We start from the raw sequence: 24805 nt of genomic DNA on the forward strand, positions 1-24805 counted from the left end.
TGACTTGTGAGAGTTTGGTCCACCAAGCTGTTGCTTGGAGCGGCCCGCAGGCCCACATATACCTGGTTGATGGGGTTCTGGGAGTTCTTCTACTGCCCAAGCTGGGCCCGAGGCCAGGCTTGACTTGTGAGAGTTTGGTCCACCAAGCTGTTGCTTGGAGCGGCCCGCAGGCCCACATATACCTGGTTGATGGGGTTCTGGGAGTTCTTCTACTGCCCAAGCCCGGCCCGAGGCCAGGCTTGACTTGTGAGAGTTTGGTCCACCAAGCTGTTGCTTGGAGCGGCCCGCAGGCCCACATATACCTGGTTGATGGGGTTCTGGGAGTTCTTCTACTGCCCAAGCCCGGCCCGAGGCCAGGCTTGACTTGTGAGAGTTTGGTCCACCAAGCTGTTGCTTGGAGCGGCCCGAGGCCAGGCTTGACTTGAGAGAGTGGTCGACCAGGCTGTTGCTTGGAGCGGCCCGAGGCCAGGCTTGACTTGAGAGAGTGATCCACCAGGCTGTTGCTTGGAGCGGCCCGAGGCCAGGCTTGACTTGAGAGAGTGATCCACCAGGCTGTTGCTTGGAGCGGCCCGAGGCCAGGCTTGACTTGAGAGAGTGGTCGACCAGGCTGTTGCTTGGAGCGGCCCGAGGCCAGGCTTGACTTGAGAGAGTGATCCACCAGGCTGTTGCTTGGAGCGGCCCGAGGCCAGGCTTGACTTGAGAGAGTGGTCCACCAGGCTGTTGCTTGGAGCGGCCCGAGGCCAGGCTTGACTTGAGAGAGTGATCCACCAGGCTGTTGCTTGGAGCGGCCCGAGGCCAGGCTTGACTTGAGAGAGTGGTCCACCAGGCTGTTGCTTGGAGCGGCCCGAGGCCAGGCTTGACTTGAGAGAGTGATCCACCAGGCTGTTGCTTGGAGCGGCCCGAGGCCAGGCTTGACTTGAGAGAGTGATCCACCAGGCTGTTGCTTGGAGCGGCCCGAGGCCAGGCTTGACTTGAGAGAGTGGTCCACCAGGCTGGTCCACAGACTGTTTCTCAAGTTTCCATCTATATTCTTTTGGTATTCTTATAAATATATCTTTTTTCCAGCTATATCGATCCCTGTAAATATTTCACATGTCTCTAAACATGTCTCCTTTTCTTATACATGTTGGCAGGATAAGTCTTGCACCTCTGATGTTTACACAAGATACGATAATTCTGCTTATATTCCCCCTTCTTTATAATGGGTTTATCCTACACTTTGTGCCACATCTGTCAGTTGTGTACGCAGGCCTGAGCCAGCTGGGACGAGGCCTGGCCAGCTGGGACGAGGCCTGAGCCAGCTGGGACGAGGCCTGAGCCAGCTGGGACGAGGCCTGGCCAGCTGGGACGAGGCCTGAGCCAGCTGGGACGAGGCCTGGCCAGCTGGGACGAGGCCTGAGCCAGCTGGGACGAGGCCTGGCCAGATGGGTAATGGGCCCCCCCCCCCATTTCAAACTGCTCTATAAGCAATTTTTGAAATCAATACTAAATGCACATGTTTTGTGCAAAATGTTTGCAATGACTTATGTATAACATTTTAATTCGAGTAGGCTCCCTCAAAATTGTGGGCCCATGCTAACTGGTTAGGAGAGAACACTGTTAATTGTGGGCCCATGCTAACTGGTTAGGAGAGAACACTGTTAATTGTGGGCCCATGCTAACTGGTTAGGAGAGAACACTGTTAATTGTGGGCCCATGCTAACTGGTTAGGAGAGAACACTGTTAATTGTGGGCCCATGCTAACTGGTTAGGAGAGAACACTGTTAATTGTGGGCCCATGCTAACTGGTTAGGAGAGAACACTGTTAATTGTGGGCCCATGCTAACTGGTTAGGAGAGAACACTGTTAATTGTGGGCCCATGCTAACTGGTTAGGAGAGAACACTGTTAATTGTGGGCCCATGCTAACTGGTTAGGAGAGAACACTGTTAATTGTGGGCCCATGCTAACTGGTTAGGAGAGAACACTGTTAATTGTGGGCCCATGCTAACTGGTTAGGAGAGAACACTGTTAATTGTGGGCCCATGCTAACTGGTTAGGAGAGAACACTGTTAATTGTGGGCCCATGCTAACTGGTTAGGAGAGAACACTGTTAATTGTGGGCCCATGCTAACTGGTTAGGAGAGAACACTGTTAATTGTGGGCCCATGCTAACTGGTTAGGAGAGAACACTGTTAATTGTGGGCCCATGCTAACTGGTTAGGAGAGAACACTGTTAATTGTGGGCCCATGCTAACTGGTTAGGAGAGAACACTGTTAATTGTGGGCCCATGCTAACTGGTTAGGAGAGAACACTGTTAATTGTGGGCCCATGCTAACTCATTAGGAGATAACTGTTAATTTACCGTTTCCTTAACGTTGGGAAAGGTTAGGAGGACTGGTGAGGTGCCTCGGTCACTCTCCAGGTCTCCACACTAACTCCAACTATTAACACAACACGAGTTCAGAAATATTACATATAGATATTGACTGTATATCTAAACATTGTTTCTACAGATTCTGTTCCTGAAGTCTTATCCCTAGTTAAAGTTTACTTCTTGTAGATAAACGTTTCTTGCAAGATATAAAAAAATAATAATGAAAATAAACGGATGAAAGTTGACGTGAAAAGTCAAAAGATTTGAGTGAATGCTAAATGAACTTTAGGGAATTATATAAGCCATATAGCCTGACAGACATTTTCTTCCCTTATATACCAGTCGGAATTCTTGCCTCATAACTGACACAATGTCCCCCCTCCCCCCGCCCCCCCCCAACCCCTTCCCCACAGGTCATATCTAATCCTAATCTCCCTCTGCCCATTCCAAGGTTACTGTCCCGGGCGGCCGTCAGCGCTACAAACAATCACCCTTTACAAACGCCGACATCTTTAATCCCTTTTCCCGTGTACAACATTTTCCCGCCTTGTAAATGTCTTTTTTATTGCGTCGCTGCCGAGCGTCGAGTGTGGGTTGCCCACGTCCCTGGCGCCCCTAGCAGGGTACCCAGTCCCTGGCGCCCTAGCAGGGTACCCAGTCCCTGGCGCCCCAGCAGGGTACCTAGTCCCGTGGCGCCCCTAGCAGGGTACCCAGTCCCGTGGCGCCCCAGCAGGGTACCCAGTCCCTGGCGCCCCTAGCAGGGTACCCAGTCCCTGGCGCCCCAGCAGGGTACCCAGTCCCTGGCGCCCCTAGCAGGGTACCCAGTCCCTGGCGCCCCTAGCAGGGTACCCAGTCCCTGGCGCCCCTAGCAGGGTACCCAGTCCCGTGGCGCCCCTAGCAGGGTACCCAGTCCCGTGGCGCCCCTAGCAGGGTACCCAGTCCCGTGGCGCCCCTAGCAGGGTACCCAGTCCCGTGGCGCCCCTAGCAGGGTACCCAGTCCCTGGCGCCCCTAGCAGGGTACCCAGTCCCTTGGCGCCCCTAGCAGGGTACCCAGTCCCCTGGCGCCCCTAGCAGGGTACCCAGTCCCGTGGCGCCCCTAGCAGGGTACCCAGTCCCTGGCGCCCCTAGCAGGGTACCCAGTCCCGTGGCGCCCCTAGCAGGGTACCCAGTCCCTGGCGCCCCTAGCAGGGTACCCAGTCCCTGGCGGCCCCAGCAGGGTACCCAGTCCCTGCCGCCCCTAGCAGGGTACCCAGTCCCTGCCGCCCCTAGCAGGGTACCCAGTCCCTGGCGCCCCTAGCAGGGTACCCAGTCCCTGGCGCCCCTAGCAGGGTACCCAGTCCCTGACGCCCCTAGCAGGGTACCCAGTCCCTGGCGCCCCCAGCAGGGTACCCAGTCCCTGGCGCCCCTAGCAGGGTACCCAGTCCCGTGGCGCCCCTAGCAGGGTACCCAGTCCCTGGCGCCCCAGCAGGGTACCCAGTCCCTGGCGCCCCTAGCAGGGTACCCAGTCCCGTGGCGCCCCTAGCAGGGTACCCAGTCCCTGGCACCCCAGCAGGGTACCTAGTCCCGTGGCGCCCCTAGCAGGGTACCCAGTCCCTGGCGCCCCTAGCAGGGTACCCAGTCCCTGGCGCCCCTAGCAGGGTACCCAGTCCCTGGCGCCCCTAGCAGGGTACCCAGTCCCTGGCGCCCCTAGCAGGGTACCCAGTCCCTGGCGCCCCAGCAGGGTACCCAGTCCCTGGCGCCCCAGCAGGGTACCCAGTCCCTGGCGCCCCAGCAGGGTACCCAGTCCCTGGCGCCCCTAGCAGGGTACCCAGTCCCTGGCGCCCCCAGCAGGGTACCTAGTCGTGGGTACTGTGGGTTGCCCACCTCTGTGGCGACCCCCAGCAGGGTACCTAGTCGTGGGTACTGTGGGTTGGTGGGTAGGGTAGTGGGTAGTCGTGGGTAGCCCACGTCCGTGGCGCCCCAGCAGGGTACCCAGTCCCTGGCGCCTCAGCAGGGTACCCAGTCCCGTGGCGCCCCTAGCAGGGTACCCAGTCGTGGGTACTGTGGGTTGGTGGGTAGGGTAGTGGGTAGTCGTGGGTAGCCCACGTCCGTGGCGCCCCAGCAGGGTACCCAGTCCCTGGCGCCCCTAGCAGGGTACCCAGTCGTGGGTACTGTGGGTTGGTGGGTAGGGTAGTGGGTAGTCGTGGGTACTGTGGGTTGCCCACCTCTGTGGCGACCCCCAGCAGGGTACCCAGTCGTGGGTACTGTGGGTTGCCCACCTCTGTGGCGACCCCCAGCAGGGTACCTAGTCGTGGGTACTGTGGGTTGGTGGGTAGGGTAGTGGGTAGTCGTGGGTAGCCCACGTCCGTGGCGCCCCAGCAGGGTACCCAGTCCCTGGCGCCCCTAGCAGGGTACCCAGTCGTGGGTACTGTGGGTTGGTGGGTAGGGTAGTGGGTAGTCGTGGGTACTGTGGGTTGCCCACCTCTGTGGCGACCCCCAGCAGGGTACCCAGTCGTGGGTACTGTGGGTTGCCCACCTCTGTGGCGACCCCCAGCAGGGTACCTAGTCGTGGGTACTGTGGGTTGCCCACCTCTGTGGCGGCCCCCAGCAGGGTACCTAAACCTGAGTATTGCTGCCCGCAACGCTCCCAACCTCTCTTGTGGGCTTTGTATAAGATAATACTTGAAAATAAGCAATAATAAGCAAATAAGCTTTTCACTCTACTTCAAGTACTTCCCGCAGGAGAGTGCCCCCCCCCCCCTGCACTCTACATACTGGTTGATACCTGGTTGACTAACCAGGTATCCTGGTTAGCCAGGTATCCTGGTTGACTAACCTGGTTCACTAACCTTGAACTGTCTTCCAACAAATATTGGAAAATATAGCAGGAAAAATAATAGAAGTTTTCAAGGGAAAATTTCACAATTATGTAATGGTGTATAGGGATTAGGGTGAGAGTGGTGGAAATGCTCACAGACCAGGCAGGATATGCTCACAGACCAGGCAGGATATACTCACAGACCAGGCAGGACATGCTCACAGACCAGGCAGGATATACTCACAGACCAGGCAGGACATGCTCACAGACCAGGCAGGATATACTCACAGACCAGGCAGGATATACTCACAGACCAGGCAGGACATGCTCACAGACCAGGCAGGATATACTCACAGACCAGGCAGGATATACTCACAGACTAGGCAGGACATGCTCACAGACCAGGCAGGATATACTCACAGACCAGGCAGGATATACTCACAGACCAGGCAGGACATACTCACAGACCAGGCAGGACATGCTCACAGACCAGGCAGGACATACTCACAGACCAGGCAGGACATGCTCACAGACCAGGCAGGATATACTCACAGACCAGGCAGGATATACTCTCAGACCAGGTAGGATATACTCACAGACCAGGCAGGATATACTCACAGACCAGGCAGGACATGCTCACAGACCAGGCAGGACATACTCACAGACCAGGCAGGACATGCTCACAGACCAGGCAGGACATGCTCACAGACCAGGCAGGATATACTCACAGACCAGGCAGGACATACTCACAGACCAGGCAGGATATACTCACAGACCAGGCAGGATATACTCTCAGACCAGGCAGGACATACTCACAGACCAGGCAGGACATGCTCACAGACCAGGCAGGACATGCTCACAGACCAGGCAGGACATGCTCACAGACCAGGCAGGACATGCTCACAGACCAGGCAGGACATGCTCACAGACCAGGCAGGACATGCTCACAGACCAGGCAGGACATGCTCACAGACCAGGCAGGACATGCTCACAGACCAGGCAGGACATGCTCACAGACCAGGCAGGACATGCTCACAGACCAGGCAGGACATGCTCACAGACCAGGCAGGACATGCTCACAGACCAGGCAGGACATGCTCACAGACCAGGCAGGACATGCTCACAGACCAGGCAGGACATGCTCACAGACCAGGCAGGACATGCTCACAGACCAGGCAGGACATGCTCACAGACCAGGCAGGACATGCTCACAGACCAGGCAGGACATGCTCACAGACCAGGCAGGACATGCTCACTGACCAGGCAGGACATGCTCACTGACCAGGCAGGACATGCTCACTGACCAGGCAGGACATGCTCACAGACCAGGCAGGACATGCTCACAGACCAGGCAGGACATGCTCACAGACCAGGCAGGACATGCTCACAGACCAGGCAGGACATGCTCACAGACCAGGCAGGACATGCTCACAGACCAGGCAGGACATGCTCACAGACCAGGCAGGACATGCTCACAGACCAGGCAGGACATGCTCACAGACCAGGCAGGACATGCTCACAGACCAGGCAGGACATGCTCACAGACCAGGCAGGACATGCTCACAGACCAGGCAGGACATGCTCACAGACCAGGCAGGACATGCTCACAGACCAGGCAGGACATGCTCACAGACCAGGCAGGATATACTCACAGACCAGGCAGGACATACTCACAGACCAGGCAGGATATACTCACAGACCAGGCAGGATATACTCACAGACCATAGATGGTTTATAAACACCTCCAAAGGATACTTGACCAACCAGGCTGTGATTTATATGTCAGGCTATGAGCAGCGGCATTTAACATCCTTGATAACTAACCAGATCTGGTTAGAGACCGGGCCGCAGGAACGTCGATCCCCGGAACCAATAACAAATAGACCAAATGGTCTACTTGTATTAACAAGTAGACCATCATTACTAAGAGCCTAGATGCCGCCCCGATGCCTTATACGGAGTATTGGAAGCGCGTCTCGCATAATTGTCCCTTGAGGTTACCTTGAGGTGCTTCCGGGGCCTAGTGTCCCCGCGGCCCGGTCGTCGACCAGGCCTCCTGGTTGCTGGACTGATCAACCAGGCTGTTAGACACGGCTGCTCGCAGCCTGACGTATGAGTCACAGCCTGGTTGATCAGGTATCCTTTGGATTATCCCGTGCTCAATTGGGGAATAATTTTGTGAAGGGCATCACCGTGTTAGCATCTAGGCAGCAAACGACACGACTGGGTAATCCGTGTCTAATGGCTGATCAGACACGGCTTTTGCGTGTCTAAGTGGCGGATGATGTTGGGTGAGGTTCCCTGTACCACTGACCGTGTCTAAGTGGTGGATGATGTGTTGGGTGAGGTTCCCTGTACCACTGACCGTGTCCAAGTGGTGGATGATGTTGGGTGATGTTCCCTGTACCACTGACCGTGTCTAAGTGGTGGATGATGTGTTGGGTGAGGTTCCCTGTACCACTGACCGTGTCCAAGTGGTGGATGATGTTGGGTGAGGTTCCCTGTACCACTGACCGTGTCTAAGTGGTGGATGATGTGTTGGGTGAGGTTCCCTGTACCACTGACCGTGTCTAAGTGGTGGATGATGTGTTGGGTGAGGTTCCCTGTACCACTGACCGTGTCCAAGTGGTGGATGATGTGTTGGGTGAGGTTCCCTGTACCACTGACCGTGTCCAAGTGGTGGATGATGTTGGGTGAGGTTCCCTGTACCACTGACCGTGTCCAAGTGGTGGATGATGTTGGGTGAGGTTCCCTGTACCACTGACCGTGTCCAAGTGGTGGATGTTGTGTTGGGTGAGGATTTAGCTGTGGTCTAGCCAGGTTGAGAGAGCTATGTGGGCCGCCAGCCTCAACAGCCTTCCTGATCAAATTATCACAATAATTTCACCTGTCCACTGGCCGGGATTAGGGGAAGAAAGAGCCGTCGAAACTTATCACAAGTAAATCACAGGAATTTGCTTTTCTGATCTTGCGAATGTTAATGTAACTTTAGATAATGTGAGATAATACCAAGATATTCATTCTTCGACTCCAATGTTTACATATTTACAAAACGTGGATATATGCATATATTGAGAGCTTTATTTTAATGTTTCTTCTTAAGATCATAAGCAATAAATTTGTATTTCAGCTGTATTTGTAATACACGTACGTAATACAACTCTTGCAACACATAGAAGTGATTCTGAGCAAACTGCAGCCTTCAATACACCAGTTTGAAGATTTTAATTTGATACAACCAGTGGTGACCCCTGTCAACCAGTGGTGACCCCTGTCAACCAGTGGTGATCCCTGTCAACCAGTGGTGATGTCTGTCAACCAGTGGTGATGCCTGTCAACCAGTGGTGACCCCTGTCAACCAGTGGTGATCCCTGTCAACCAGTGGTGACCCCTGTCAACCAGTGGTGATCCCTGTCAACCCGTGGTGACCCCTGTCAACCCGTGGTGACCCCTGTCAACCCGTGGTGACCCCTGTCAACCCGTGGTGACCCCTGTCAACCCGTGGTGACCCCTGTCAACCCGTGGTGACCCCTGTCAACCCGTGGTGACCCCTGTCAACCCGTGGTGATCCCTGTCAACCCGTGGTGATCCCTGTCAACCCGTGGTGATCCCTGTCAACCCGTGGTGACCCCTGTCAACCCGTGGTGACCCCTGTCAACCCGTGGTGACCCCTGTCAACCCGTGGTGACCCCTGTCAACCCGTGGTGACCCCTGTCAACCCGTGGTGACCCCTGTCAACCCGTGGTGACCCCTGTCAACCCGTGGTGACCCCTGTCAACCCGTGGTGACCCCTGTCAACCCGTGGTGACCCCCCCCCTGTCAACCAATGAAGTCATTTAGTACACCAGGCATAATACCCATCCTGGTGTTCAGACGTCACCCCTTGTAAGTATGCGGACCATCTTACCTATAGTGACGTAATGGACAATTAGATAGTACAATTTGGTACTACTCACTGTTTACCTAAAAACAAACTAAAAATATTCCAAGGCCTGATATAGTACATATATGTACTATGTACTGATATAGTACATATATGTACTATACAGTACATATATGTACTATACAGTACATATATGTACTGATATAGTACATATATGTACTATATTAAGCCTCAGATAGCGTGTATTAGGCCTAGAAATGGTAATTTATTTTATTACCTACATAAATTCAAAATGCTTTCCGGTGTACCTTGAGGTGCTTCCGGGGCTCAGCGTCCCCGCGGCCCGGTCGTCGACCAGGCCTCCTGGTTGCTGGACTGGTCAACCAGGCTGTTGGACGCGGCTGCTCGCAGCCTGACGTATGAGTCACAGCCTGGTTGATCAGGTATCCTTTGGAGGTGCTATCACACACACCTATCATACACACTCAGAGAAACATTCAAAGGGAGCCGGTCGGCCGAGCGGACAGCACGATGGACTTGTGATCCTGTGGTCCTGGGTTCGATCCCAGGCGCCGGCGAGAAACAATGGGCAGAGTTCCTTTCACCCTATGCCCCTGTTACCTAGCAGTAAATAGGTACCTGGGTGTTAGTCATCTGTCACGGGCTGCTTCCTGGGGGTGGAGGCCTAATCGAGGACCGGGCCGCGGGGACACTAAAGCCCCGAAATCATCTCAAGATAACCACTTAAACCACCTGAAATGACTCGTTATATTCCTTGGAACACGAAAGATCAGGCTTCAAACTTTCATAATAAAATTGTAACATGTTGGAGTGAGAGAGATGATAGGAACCTTTAAATGCAATGGAAAGTCGAGGCGCCTTGAGCATAATTAGAGAGCACAGTTTCCACAGGAGTAACGGCCGTGGTCTCGCGGGCTTCACACACAGTCATAAAGATTTGCCAATCAGCGTGGAACAAAAACGCTCTCAAAATTATCTACAGTTAATACTTGTTGAAAAATTCTAGTAGGATCGTTAAGCAAGACTTGTCTTTTGTGAAGCCATGTTGGTGTTTACCTGTGGCGTGTGTAGACATGCCACATGCACATACCACATGCACATACCACATGCATGTGTGATTCTAGCAGCTCTCTACTTCCTCGGCTGTTCAGTTGTGACATGGTTTGGTTCATCGTGATGAGTCTTCAGTCTCCTTCAGCTTATTCTTACAGTACTTTAATGGGACCTGTATTGGGGTGACGCAGGTCTATTGGAAACGTCAGCACTGGGGCGAAATACCCGATAGACCGCTGCTTGATACCTGGTTGATGGGGTTCTGGGAGTTGTGCTACTGCCCAAGCCCGGCCCGAGGCCAGGCTTGACTTGTGAGAGTTTGGTCCACCAGGCTGTTGCTTGGAGCGGCCCGCAGGCCCACATATACCTGGTTGATGGGGTTCTGGCAGTTCTTCTACTGCCCAAGCCCGGCCCGAGGCCAGGCTTGACTTGTGAGAGTTTGGTCCACCAGGCTGTTGCTTGGAGCGGCCCGCAGGCCCACATATACCTGGTTGATGGGGTTCTGGCAGTTCTTCTACTGCCCAAGCCCGGCCCGAGGCCAGGCTTGACTTGTGAGAGTTTGGTCCACCAGGCTGTTGCTTGGAGCGGCCCGCAGGCCCACATACCCATCACAGCCCGATTGATCCGCCACGTCTTGAAGAAAACAGTCTAGTTCCCTCTTGAAGATGTCCACTGTTGTTCCGGCAATATTTCTGATGCTCGCTGGGAGGCATTGAACAATCGCGGACCTCTGATGTTTATACAGTGTTCTCTGATTGTGCCTATGGCACCTCTGCTCTTCACTGGTTCTATTCTGCATTTTCTTCCATATCGTTCACTCCAGTACGTTGTTATTTTACTGTGTAGATTTGGGACCTGGCCCTCCAGTATCTTTCACGTGTATATTATTTGGTATCTCTCTTGTCTCCTTTCTAGTGAGTATATTTGGGGAGCTTTGAGACGATCCCAATAATTTAGGTGCTTTATCGCGTCTATGTTCTGAAACATATACATCTTCAAGATAAAACTTGATAGTTTTCTTAAAGAAGTGCCGGACCAACCGGGCTGTGGTGGGTATGTGGGCCTGCGGGCCGCTCCAAGCAACAGCCTGGTGGACCAAACTCTCACAAGTCAAGCCTGGCCTCGGGCCGGGCTTGGGCAGTATAAGAACTCCCAGAACCCCATCAACCAGGTATATGTGGGCCTGCAGGCCGCTCCAAGCAACAGCCTGGTGGACCAAACTCTCACAAGTCAAGCCTGGCCTCGGGCCGGGCTTGGGCAGTAGAACAACTCCCAGAACCCCATCAAACGGGTATACCTAACCTTATATAGGTATTATATACCTATATGGATATATACCATATTACCCTTGTTGGGTAACCTACCTAACCCTAACACCACTGGAACATTACCTAACACAATGCAGATTTGCAAACTCCCAAGGCTATTCTGAGAGCCCCTGGTAGAGCTCCGAGGCTGTGTTCTGAGAGCCCCTGGTAGAGCTCCGAGGCTGTGTTCTGAGAGCCCCTGGTAGAACTCCGAGGCTGTGTTCTGAGAGCCCCTGGTAGAGTGCAGAGGCTGTGTTCTGAGAGCCCCTGGTAGAGCTCCGAGGCTGTGTTCTGAGAGCCCCTGGTAGAGTCCAGAGGCTGGAACACAAAAGGCATCCTGGCTAGCAAGGCCCATCATGGGATGGCGGCGGCTTCTTCACAAGCCAAGATAATCAAATGACGATTCTTGTTAACAGATTGTCGGCGATAATACTGGCTTGACGTCTTGGCGGAGGACTCGCTGCTAATGCTAAACGAAGGAGACAGACCCGATACGTGTCTTGTTGTGGCTGATTGATGCTTGTCCGTGCTGGCGGCACAGCGTAACATCCAGCGGGAATATCTCCTGATAACATCATCAAGTCAAGATGTGTAAAGCCGACATTCAGACGCCTCGCCTTACCCCCAAGCCCAGTGATTGGCCGCCATGTTGGGCTGCGATCTCCAGATTCGATTTACATTTACACGTAAATAAATGAGAAGTGACGGATCAGATAGACAGTAAAATCTCTGAAAGAGGTTTGTTTTTTTTCTATAAAGGTTGCCGACGAGCAAGCGGAGAGTCATTAAGGCAGGAGAGATAGTCAACAAAGGTTAGCGACCAGCGACGGCGCTTCACAACGCCGCTGCTCCTCCTCCAACAGTTAAAAGGACAAAACAAAATTCTAATATAGTCAGCCCCGGATTTTATGTTTAGGAAAACTACGTTTTCTAATTTTTTTGGCTAAAGAGCAAAATGTGTTTAATACCGTTAAATTAATGCTTTATTCAATGTTATTAATGTTGATTCAATGTTAAAAGTCTTACTTTTAAAAGTCTTCAACAAATGTGATCATGGGAGGCCTCGTAGCCTGGTGGATAGCGCGCGGGATTCGTAATTCTGTGGCGCGGGTTCGATTCCCGCACGAGGCAGAAACAAATCGGCAAAGTTTCTTTCACCCTGAATGCCCCTGTTACCTAGCAGTAAATAGGTACCTGGGTGTTAGTCAGCTGTCACGGGCTGCTTCCTGGGGGTGGAGGCCTGGTCGAGGACCGGGCCGCGGGGACACTAAAGCCCCGAAATCATCTCAAGATAACCTCAAGATGGTGTTATTGAGCACAAAATGCTTTCAAAGGGAAAAATAGGAATTATTTTCCAACTATTCCCTTACTAACATGAGAAGTGTGTAATAGTCAACTAAGTAAAATCTAGACCATCAATCGTGAAGAGCTCAGTCTCCCAGGGTACTGTGCTTGCTCCAGTACTCAGTCCCCCAGGGAACTGTGCTTGCTCCAGTACTCAGTCCCCCCAGGGTACTGTGGTTGCTCCAGTACTCAGTCCCCCAGGGAACTGTGCTTGCTCCAGTACTCAGTCTCTCCAGGGTACTGTGCTTGCTCCAGTACTCAGTCCCCCAGGGTACTGTACTTGCTCCAGTACTCAGTCCCCCAGGGTACTGTACTTGCTCCAGTACTCAGTCCCCCAGGGTACTGTACTTGCTCCAGTACTCTCATCCTCATATCGGACATAGACAAGAACACAAACCAGAGTACTATATCATCCTTTTCAGATGTCGCTAGGATTTTCATGAGAGTAGACAACATAGAGGACACGGCAAACTTCCAATCAGATGTAAATCAGGTGTTTCAATGGGCTACAGAAAACAATATGGTATTTAATGACGATAAGTTCTCTTGCGCTATGGAAAAAAATAAAATATGAAACCGGAAATCACGTACAAACCGCAGTAATATCATACTATAGAACGAAAAGGCAATGTAAAGGATCTGGGTGTACTCATGTCGGAAGATCTTACCTTTAAAGAACACAATAAAGTAGCCGTCACAACTGCAAGAAAAATGACAGGTTGGATAACAAGAACCTTTCACACTAGAGATGCTATACCGATGATGATACTCTTCAAGACGCTAGTGCTCTCTAGAGTGGAGTACTGCTGCACAATGACAGCCCCTTTCAAAGCTGGAGAAATTGCTGACCTGGAGAGCGTGCAGAGATCCTTTACTGCTAGAATCCACTCAGTAAAACATCTAAACTATTGGGACCGACTAAAATGCCTAAATCTGTACTCTCTTGAGCGCAGGCAGGAGAGGTACATAATAAATTACACATGGAAAATATTAGAGGGGCTGGTCCCAAACCTGCACACAGAAATAACACCACATGAGACCAGAAGACATGGCAGGATGTGCAGAATACCCCCGTTGAAAAGCAGAGGTGCAACAGGTACTCTGAGAGAGAACTATCAACATCAGAGGCCCGAGACTGTTCAACACGCTTCCACTACACATAAGGGACATAACTGGCCGACCCCTCACAGTGTTCAAGAAAGAACTATCAACACCAGAGACCCGAGACTGTTCAACACGCTTCCACTACACATAAGGGACATAACTGGCCGACCCCTCACAGTGTTCAAGAGAGAACTATCAACATCAGAGGCCCGAGACTGTTCAACACGCTTCCACTACACATAAGGGACATAACTGGCCGACCCCTCACAGTGTTCAAGAGAGAACTATCAACACCAGAGACCCGAGACTGTTCAACACGCTTCCACTACACATAACTGGCCGACCCCTCACAGTGTTCAAGAAAGAACTATCAACACCAGAGACCCGAGACTGTTCAACACGCTTCCACTACACATAACTGGCCGACCCCTCACAGTGTTCAAGAGAGAACTATCAACATCAGAGGCCCGAGACTGTTCAACACGCTTCCACTACACATAACTGGCCGACCCCTCACAGTGTTCAAGAGAGAACTATCAACATCAGAGGCCCGAGACTGTTCAACACGCTTCCACTACACATAAGGGACATAACTGGCCGACCCCTCACAGTGTTCAAGAGAGAACTATCAACATCAGAGGCCCGCGACTGTTCAACACGCTTCCACTACACATAACTGGCCGACCCCTCACAGTGTTCAAGAGAGAACTATCAACATCAGAGGCCCGAGACTGTTCAACACGCTTCCACTACACATAACTGGCCGACCCCTCACAGTGTTCAAGAGAGAACTATCAACATCAGAGGCCCGAGACTGTTCAACACGCTTCCACTACACATAAGGGACATAACTGGCCGACCCCTCACAGTGTTCAAGAGAGAACTATCAACATCAGAGGCCCGCGACTGTTCAACACGCTTCCACTACACATAACTGGCCGACCCCTCACAGTGTTCAAGAGAGAACTATCAACATCAGAGGCCCGAGACTGTTCAACACGCTTCCACTACACATAACTGGCCGACCCCTCAGTGTTCAAGAGAGAACTATCAACATCAGAGGCCCGAGACTGTTCAACACGCTTCCACTACACATAAGGGACATAACTGGCCGACCCCTCACAGTGTTCAAGAGAGAACTATCAACATCAGAGGCCCGAGACTGTTGAACACGCTTCCACTACACATAACTGGCCGACCCCTCACAGTGTTCAAGAGAGAACTATCAACATCAGAGGCCCGAGACTGTTCAACACGCTTCCACTACACATAACTGGCCGACCCCTCACAGTGATCAAGAGAGAACTATCAACATCAGAGGCCCGAGACTGTTCAACACGCTTCCACTACACATAACTGGCCGACCCCTCACAGTGATCAAGAGAGAACTATCAACATCAGAGGCCCGAGACTGTTCAACACGCTTCCACTACACATAACTGGCCGACCCCTCACAGTGATCAAGAGAGAACTATCAACATCAGAGGCCCGAGACTGTTCAACACGCTTCCACTACACATAAGGGACATAACTGGCCGACCCCTCACAGTGATCAAGAGAGAACTATCAACATCAGAGGCCCGAGACTGTTCAACACGCTTCCACTACACATAAGAGACATAACTGGCCGACCCCTCACAGTGTTCAAGAGAGAACTATCAACATCAGAGGCCCGAGACTGTTCAACACGCTTCCACTACACATAACTGGCCGACCCCTCACAGTGTTCAAGAGAGAACTATCAACATCAGAGGCCCGAGACTGTTCAACACGCTTCCACTACACATAAGGAACATAACTGGCCGACCCCTCACAGTGTTCAAGAGAGAACTATCAACATCAGAGGCCCGAGACTGTTCAACACGCTTCCACTACACATAACTGGCCGACCCCTCACAGTGTTCAAGAGAGAACTATCAACATCAGAGGCCCGAGACTGTTCAACACGCTTCCACTACACATAACTGGCCGACCCCTCACAGTGATCAAGAGAGAACTATCAACATCAGAGGCCCGAGACTGTTCAACACGCTTCCACTACACATAACTGGCCGACCCCTCACAGTGATCAAGAGAGAACTATCAACATCAGAGGCCCGAGACTGTTCAACACGCTTCCACTACACATAACTGGCCGACCCCTCACAGTGTTCAAGAGAGAACTATCAACATCAGAGGCCCGAGACTGTTCAACACGCTTCCACTACACATAAGGGACATAACTGGCCGACCCCTCACAGTGTTCAAGAGAGAACTATCAACATCAGAGGCCCGCGACTGTTCAACACGCTTCCACTACACATAACTGGCCGACCCCTCACAGTGTTCAAGAGAGAACTATCAACATCAGAGGCCCGAGACTGTTCAACACGCTTCCACTACACATAACTGGCCGACCCCTCACAGTGTTCAAGAGAGAACTATCAACATCAGAGGCCCGAGACTGTTCAACACGCTTCCACTACACATAAGGGACATAACTGGCCGACCCCTCACAGTGTTCAAGAGAGAACTATCAACATCAGAGGCCCGCGACTGTTCAACACGCTTCCACTACACATAACTGGCCGACCCCTCACAGTGTTCAAGAGAGAACTATCAACATCAGAGGCCCGAGACTGTTCAACACGCTTCCACTACACATAACTGGCCGACCCCTCACAGTGTTCAAGAGAGAACTATCAACATCAGAGGCCCGAGACTGTTCAACACGCTTCCACTACACATAAGGGACATAACTGGCCGACCCCTCACAGTGTTCAAGAGAGAACTATCAACATCAGAGGCCCGAGACTGTTGAACACGCTTCCACTACACATAACTGGCCGACCCCTCACAGTGTTCAAGAGAGAACTATCAACATCAGAGGCCCGAGACTGTTCAACACGCTTCCACTACACATAAGAGACATAACTGGCCGACCCCTCACAGTGTTCAAGAGAGAACTATCAACATCAGAGGCCCGAGACTGTTCAACACGCTTCCACTACACATAACTGGCCGACCCCTCACAGTGTTCAAGAGAGAACTATCAACATCAGAGGCCCGAGACTGTTCAACACGCTTCCACTACACATAAGGAACATAACTGGCCGACCCCTCACAGTGTTCAAGAGAGAACTATCAACATCAGAGGCCCGAGACTGTTCAACACGCTTCCACTACACATAACTGGCCGACCCCTCACAGTGTTCAAGAGAGAACTATCAACATCAGAGGCCCGAGACTGTTCAACACGCTTCCACTACACATAACTGGCCGACCCCTCACAGTGATCAAGAGAGAACTATCAACATCAGAGGCCCGAGACTGTTCAACACGCTTCCACTACACATAACTGGCCGACCCCTCACAGTGATCAAGAGAGAACTATCAACATCAGAGGCCCGAGACTGTTCAACACGCTTCCACTACACATAACTGGCCGACCCCTCACAGTGTTCAAGAGAGAACTATCAACATCAGAGGCCCGAGACTGTTCAACACGCTTCCACTACACATAAGGAACATAACTGGCCGACCCCTCACAGTGTTCAAGAGAGAACTATCAACATCAGAGGCCCGAGACTGTTCAACACGCTTCCACTACACATAACTGGCCGACCCCTCACAGTGTTCAAGAGAGAACTATCAACATCAGAGGCCCGAGACTGTTCAACACGCTTCCACTACACATAACTGGCCGACCCCTCACAGTGTTCAAGAGAGAACTATCAACATCAGAGGCCCGAGACTGTTCAACACGCTTCCACTACACATAAGGGACATAACTGGCCGACCCCTCAGTGTTCAAGAGAGAACTTGATAAACACCTCGAAAGGCTACCTAATCAACCAGGCTGTGATTCATACGTCAAGCTGCGAACAGCCGCGTCCAACAGCCTGGTTGACCACACTACCAACCAGGAGGCTGCAAGGTAAAATAATGAATTTACCTTTTGTGTAAAGGTACCAAAAGTACCAGATTTATGGATGTACCAAATCTTATATGTGAACCTTCCCTGTTATAAATGTATTACTACGGGTGGCCTCGTAGCCTGGTGGATAGCGCGCAGGACTCGTAATTCTGTGGCGCGGGTTCAATTCCCGCACGAGGCAGAAACAAACGGGCAAAGTTTCTTTCACCCTGAAGGCCCCTGTTACCTAGCAGTAAATAGGTACCTGGGAGTTAGTCAGCTGTCACGGAATAAAGTTATTAATGTTGAGTGTGTGTCTATGAAGAAGGCTCGCCACACGAGCAAGATGACCTCCATAACAAGACACATGCCCTAACATGCTTCTTTCACCCTATGCCCCCTGTTACCTAGCAGTAAAATAGGTACCTGGGTGTTAGTCAGCTGTCACGGGCTGCTTCCTGGGGGTGGAGGCCTGGTCGAGGACCGGGGCCGCGGGGACATTAAAAAGCCCCGAAATCGTCTAAAGATAACAACGTTACTTGTACTTTAATACATCTTAACAACGTAGGAACGTTAAAAACGTCGTTGTTAGGGTGTTTGCTGTGGGTCCCTTCGCCTCTCCATCAACACAAGCTCCATCAACACAGGCTCCATCAACACAAGCTCCATCAACACAGGCTCCATCAACACAAGCTCCATCAACACAAGCTCCATCAACACAAGCTCCATCAACACAAGCTCCATCAACAGGAAGAAGTCAAGGAGCCGGCCCCGCCTCTCCATCAACACAAGCTCCATCAACAGGGACAAGTCAAGGAGCCGCCCCCGCCTCTCCATCAACAGGAACAAGTCAAGGAGCCGCCCTCGCCTCTCCATCAACAGGGACAAGTCAAGGAGCCGCCCTCGCCTCTCCATCAACACAAGCTCCATCAACAGGGACAAGTCAAGGAGCCGCCCCCGCCTCCCCATCAACAGGAACAAGTCAAGGAGCCGCCCTCGCCTCTCCATCAACAGGGACAAGTCAAGGAGCCGCCCTCGCCTCTCCATCAACAGGGACAAGTCAAGGAGCCGCCCTCGCCTCTCCATCAACACAAGCTCCATCAACAGGGACAAGTCAAGGAGCCGCCCCCGCCTCTCCATCAACACAAGCTCCATCAACAGGGACAAGTCAAGGAGCCGCCCCCGCCTCTCCATCAACAGGGACAAGTCAAGGAGCCGGCCACAGACCAGCAAGAGAAGGTCGCCGTAAGAATTAGACGCGGGATCTGTGGCGTGCATCTTGCTGGCAGCAGTGTAGGCGCATCAATTATCCCGTCCTGTGTCTGGTGTCCGGAGTGTTATCATCATGGCGCTCGCTACCATACCCGGCCAACGCTAAATTAAACCCAGTGGTGGAGGTGCCCTTTGTACCCGCTCCTTCGGCCACTATTCTCCTCCTTTATCCGATTTATTATATATCCGAAGCGTTCGCGCGTTTTTCTTACCACTATTCGCGAGTTGTTCGCGCTTTTTTCTATGTCGATTTATACAGGGTTTGGATTATTTTTCATTTGTTTCGCGAATCATTTTGATTTTTTTTTGTACATGTAATGTATTGGTAATATAATGGTAGCATGGAACATTGCTTAGGTGGTCTAAGCTCAATGGTGCCTGCTGTATGGGTGAGTGAGGGGAGGGGGGGTGCTTGAAGTGTTATATCTTGAGATGATTTCGGGGCTTTAGTGTCCCCGCGGCCCGGTCCTCAACCAGGCCTCCACCCCCAGAAAGCAGCCCGTGACAGCTGACTAACACCCAGGTACCTATTTTACTGCTAGGTAACAGGGGCATAGGGTGAAAGAAACTCTGCCTATTGTTTCTTGCCGGCGCCTGGGATCGAACCCAGGACCACAGGATCACAAGTCCAGCGTGCTGTCCGCTCGGCCGACCGTCTCCCTTAAGAATGTTACGGTGTTACCAACATCTACACAATAGGTTAAGGTGGTGGGGGGGGGAGGGGGGGGGGGAGGGGGGGGGGGGAGTTTAGATTAACACCAAAAGGAGGGAGCAAAGCATTGGCAAAGAATTATAGACCAGTTGCACTAACGTCCCACATAATAAAAGTATTCGAGAGAGTGATTTGGACTCGGGTCACCAGTTTCATGGTAACCAATGACTTCCACAACCCAGGCCAACATGGATTCAGAGCGGGAAAATCGTTCCTCTCTCAGTTACTTGTCTTAGTGACTTTGTCGTAGTGATCATTAGAAGAAAAACAAAATGCAGATGTGGAATACACCAACATCATAGGAAATGTATATATTTATCTCTCAGAATGTTTGGTAATATGTTTATTGTTTGTGATGTGTGTCTATGTATGTATTAACACGATGTACTGAACGGGGTGAGAATAGCTTGAGCTACCTCATCCCTTTGTGTGTATTTTACCTCAATAAACTTATTTCAATTTCAATACCAACACCATATAGCAACCAGGAGGCCTGGTCGACGACCGGGCCGCGGGGACGCTAAGCCCCGGAAGCACCTCAAGGTAAGGTACTTCGCGAAGGCATTCGACAAATGTGACCATGGAGTGATAGCCCACAAAATGAAGTCAATGGGAATGACGCGTAATGTAGGGCGTTCGATTTTCTACTTTGTCAAACAGAATGCAGTGTGTTGAGTTAAAAGTTGAGCTAAAGTTGAGCAAAGTTGAGCTAAAAGTTGAGCTAAAGTTGAGCAAAGTTGAGCTAAAAGTTGAGCTAAAGTTGAGCAAAGTTGAGCTAAAAGTTGAGCTAAAGTTGAGCAAAGTTGAGCTAAAATTATTTTATTTTACAGGAGGATGGTATTGCTTCGACAGCGAGAGTTGCGAACAGCGGTGGCAGCGACTGCGGCCCTTGATGACCTCACGGGGCTGGCCGGAGACCCGCCATGTTGGGGGCATACTTTCCCCTCACCCTGAAGAAAACCCCCATTGGTGGAACGCCAACCACGTGTTAGTATACATCCATACAACCCCCCACTCACATAGTATACATCCATACAACCCCCCACTCACATAGTATACTTCCATACAACCCCCCACTCACGGTATACTTCCATACAACCCCCCACTCACATAGTATACTTCCATACAGCCCCCCACTCACATAGTATACTTCCATACAACCCCCCACTCACAGTATACTTCCATACAACCCCCCACTCACAGTATACTTCCATACAACCCCCCACTCACAGTATACTTCCATACAACCCCCCACTCACAGTATACTTCCATACATCCCCCCACTCACATAGTATACTTCCATACAACCCCCCACTCACATAGTATACTTCCATACAACCCCCCACTCACATAGTATACTTCCATACATCCCCCCACTCACATAGTATACTTCCATACATCCCCCCACTCAGAGTATACTTCCATACAACCCCCCACTCACATAGTATACTTCCATACAATCCCCCACTCACATAGTATACTTCCATACAATCCCCCACTCACATAGTATACTTCCATACAACCCCCCACTCACATAGTATACTTCCATACAACCCCCCACTCACATAGTATACTTCCATACAACCCCCCACTCACATAGTATACTTCCATACAACCCCCCACTCACATAGTATACTTCCATACAACCCCCCACTCACATAGTATACTTCCATACAACCCCCCACTCACATAGTATACTTCCATACAACCCCCCACTCACATAATCTACGTTCACTCCAATCTGACACCATCAATGATCTAATTTTGTATATAAACTAGTTCTTACATTCTTATAAAGCCACAACACTTCACTAGTGTTGAACAGTCTCGGGCCTCTGATGTTGATAGTTCTCTCTTGAACACTGTGAGGGGTCGGCCAGTTATGTGTAGTGGAAGCGTGTTGAACAGTCTCGGGCCTCTGATGTTGATAGTTCTCTCTTGAACACTGTGAGAGGTCGGCCAGTTATGTGTTGTGGAAGCGTGTTGAACAGTCTCGGGCCTCTGATGTTGATAGTTCTCTCTTGAACACTGTGAGAGGTCGGCCAGTTATGTGTAGTGGAAGCGTGTTGAACAGTCTCGGGCCTCTGATGTTGATAGTTCTCTCTTGAACACTGTGGGGGGGTCGGCCAGTTATGTGTAGTGGAAGCGTGTTGAACAGTCTCGGGCCTCTGATGTTGATAGTTCTCTCTTGAACACTGTGAGGGGTCGGCCAGTTATGTCCCTTATGTGTAGTGGAAGCGTGTTGAACTCTCTCGGGCCTCTGATGTTGATAGTTCTCTCTTGAACACTGTGAGGGGTCAGCCAGTTATGTCCCTTATGTGTAGTGGAAGCGTGTTGAACAGTCTCGGGCCTCTGATGTTGATAGTTCTCTCTTGAACACTGTGAGGGGTCGGCCAGTTATGTATAGTGGAAGCGTGTTGAACAGTCTCGGGCCTCTGATGTTGATAGTTCTCTCTTGAACACTGTGAGGGGTCGGCCAGTTATGTGTAGTGGAAGCGTGTTGAACAGTCTCGGGCCTCTGATGTTGATAGTTCTCTCTTGAACACTGTGAGAGGTCGGCCAGTTATGTGTTGTGGAAGCGTGTTGAACAGTCTCGGGCCTTTGATGTTGATAGTTCTCTCTTGAACACTGTGAGAGGTCGGCCAGTTATGTGTAGTGGAAGCGTGTTGAACAGTCTCGGGCCTCTGATGTTGATAGTTCTCTCTTGAACACTGTGGGGGGGTCGGCCAGTTATGTGTAGTGGAAGCGTGTTGAACAGTCTCGGGCCTCTGATGTTGATAGTTCTCTCTTGAACACTGTGAGGGGTCGGCCAGTTATGTCCCTTATGTGTAGTGGAAGCGTGTTGAACTCTCTCGGGCCTCTGATGTTGATAGTTCTCTCTTGAACACTGTGAGGGGTCAGCCAGTTATGTCCCTTATGTGTAGTGGAAGCGTGTTGAACAGTCTCGGGCCTCTGATGTTGATAGTTCTCTCTTGAACACTGTGAGGGGTCGGCCAGTTATGTATAGTGGAAGCGTGTTGAACAGTCTCGGGCCTCTGATGTTGATAGTTCTCTCTTGAACACTGTGAGGGGTCGGCCAGTTATGTGTAGTGGAAGCGTGTTGAACAGTCTCGGGCCTCTGATGTTGATAGTTCTCTCTTGAACACTGTGAGAGGTCGGCCAGTTATGTGTTGTGGAAGCGTGTTGAACAGTCTCGGGCCTCCGATGTTGATAGTTCTCTCTTGAACACTGTGAGGGGTCGGCCAGTTATGTGTAGTGGAAGCGTGTTGAACAGTCTCGGGCCTCTGATGTTCCTGTCTGCCAAAGTCTTCATGTGATCAGTTGACCTGATCTCCTATATATCAGCCTGTTTAGCGAATAAGTTCCAGATGCGAGTTAGCCTAGGAATTAATGATCACCCTGTCTCTCTCTCTCTCTGTCTCTGTCTCTGTCTCTCCCCCTCCAAGTTACCAGTAAAGTACCCACAAAGAGGGCGCCAGACTGACCTAGAGACTGTCCCACAGGTTCGTGCCGTACTGCTCGTCGGACTCATGGTCTGGGACGCGTCGGGCAGCGGAGGGCTCGGGGGAGCTGTCCTTCATGGGCAGCGTCATCGTGGAGGAGGTGGTGGCCGCCCTTCTCAACCTCAACTTTACTCATGGACACAAGCTTATCCTAGCAGGAAGCAGGTATGATATATTATCTAATATTGTGTAATATCTATCACAATCGACTAGAGAATGGTCCAGGACGGACTTGAGAATGGTCCAGGACGGACCGAAACGTCGTCGTCCCTTCACCTTCTAGTGTGTGGTCTGGTCAACATACTTTAGCCACGTTATTGTGACTCATCGCCTGCATTATGTATTATCTAGTATTATGTATTATGTTATCTAGTATTATGTATTATCTAGTAGTATAAGGTGTTAGTGACAGATGTAGCTAGTAGTATACTAAGATATGCATTACTAATATGTGGTTATAGTATTCGTAACTAAGTGTAGTTAATGATATACTTGTGTTCTAGTAACAAGTTTGGTTAATAACATACCTGCCTTAGTAACATGTGTGGTTAATTATGTACCTGTGTTAGTAACATGTGTGGTTAATTATGTACCTGTGTTAGTAACATGTGTGGTTAATTATGTACCTGTGTTAGTAACATGTGTGGTTAATTATGTACCTGTGTTAGTAACGTGTGTGGTTAATTATGTACCTGTGTTAGTAACGTGTGTGGTTAATTATGTACCTGTGTTAGTAACATGTGTGGTTAATTATGTACCTGTGTTAGTAACGTGTGTGGTTAATTATGTACCTGTGTTAGTAACATGTGTGGTTAATTATGTACCTGTGTTAGTAACGTGTGTGGTTAATTATGTACCTGTGTTAGTAACATGTGTGGTTAATTATGTACCTGTGTTAGTAACAAGTGTGGTTAATTATGTACCTGTGTTAGTAACGTGTGTGGTTAATTATGTACCTGTGTTAGTAACAAGTGTGGTTAATTATGTACCTGTGTTAGTAACATGTGTGGTTAATTATGTACCTGTGATAGTAACAAGTGTGGTTAACAGTGCAGGTGGTGTGGGCGTGCTGGTGAACGTGGACCGGGTAGCCAGCCAGATCGCCCACTTGGGTATCCAAGCTGAGGTTCGAGCCGTCGCAGACTCCGGCTGGTTCCTTGACAATGAACCTTTTGCTCCCTTGAAGTGTGTGGATGCCCATAGCTGCCCTCCAGTGGAAGCCATCAGGCGGGGCCAAGAGCTGTGGCAAGGCAGGATACCCGATCAGTGCAGGGAGAAGTACCCGCATCATCCCTGGTTCTGCTACTTCGGCTATCGGATCTATCCGACAATGAAATGTAAGAATAACTTGTATTTTAAATAACCTAAACTCAGACTAACTTGTAGCATCTAAAGTAACTTCGATTTAGCAGGTTTATTCCTAACCAATATATTTAAATAGCTACACTTGTGGCTATTTAAGTTCATGCTCTCATTTCTCATGCCCAGGCACGTCTGAGTGGTTTATGCTCTCGTCTGTCATGCCCAGACATCGCTAGGTAGTTAGTTTATGCTCTCA

The 24805-nt window shown here is 50.9% G+C and overlaps 1 protein-coding gene across 1 annotated transcript in view; it reads left to right on the forward strand.

Annotated features, from left to right (window-relative positions):
• Notum (palmitoleoyl-protein carboxylesterase notum) overlaps positions 1–24805 on the forward strand; it is a 166068-nt gene that overhangs the window by 132819 nt on the left and 8444 nt on the right. The window contains exons 4-6 of the mRNA XM_069307966.1: positions 20575–20731; positions 23248–23412; positions 24298–24584. Coding sequence (XP_069164067.1) covers positions 20575–20731; positions 23248–23412; positions 24298–24584 — 609 coding nt within the window. The remainder of the gene's footprint in view (positions 1–20574; positions 20732–23247; positions 23413–24297; positions 24585–24805) is intronic.

This window comes from Procambarus clarkii, chromosome 61 (genome assembly GCF_040958095.1).
Source record: "Procambarus clarkii isolate CNS0578487 chromosome 61, FALCON_Pclarkii_2.0, whole genome shotgun sequence".
NCBI classification, from domain to species: domain Eukaryota; kingdom Metazoa; phylum Arthropoda; class Malacostraca; order Decapoda; family Cambaridae; genus Procambarus; species Procambarus clarkii.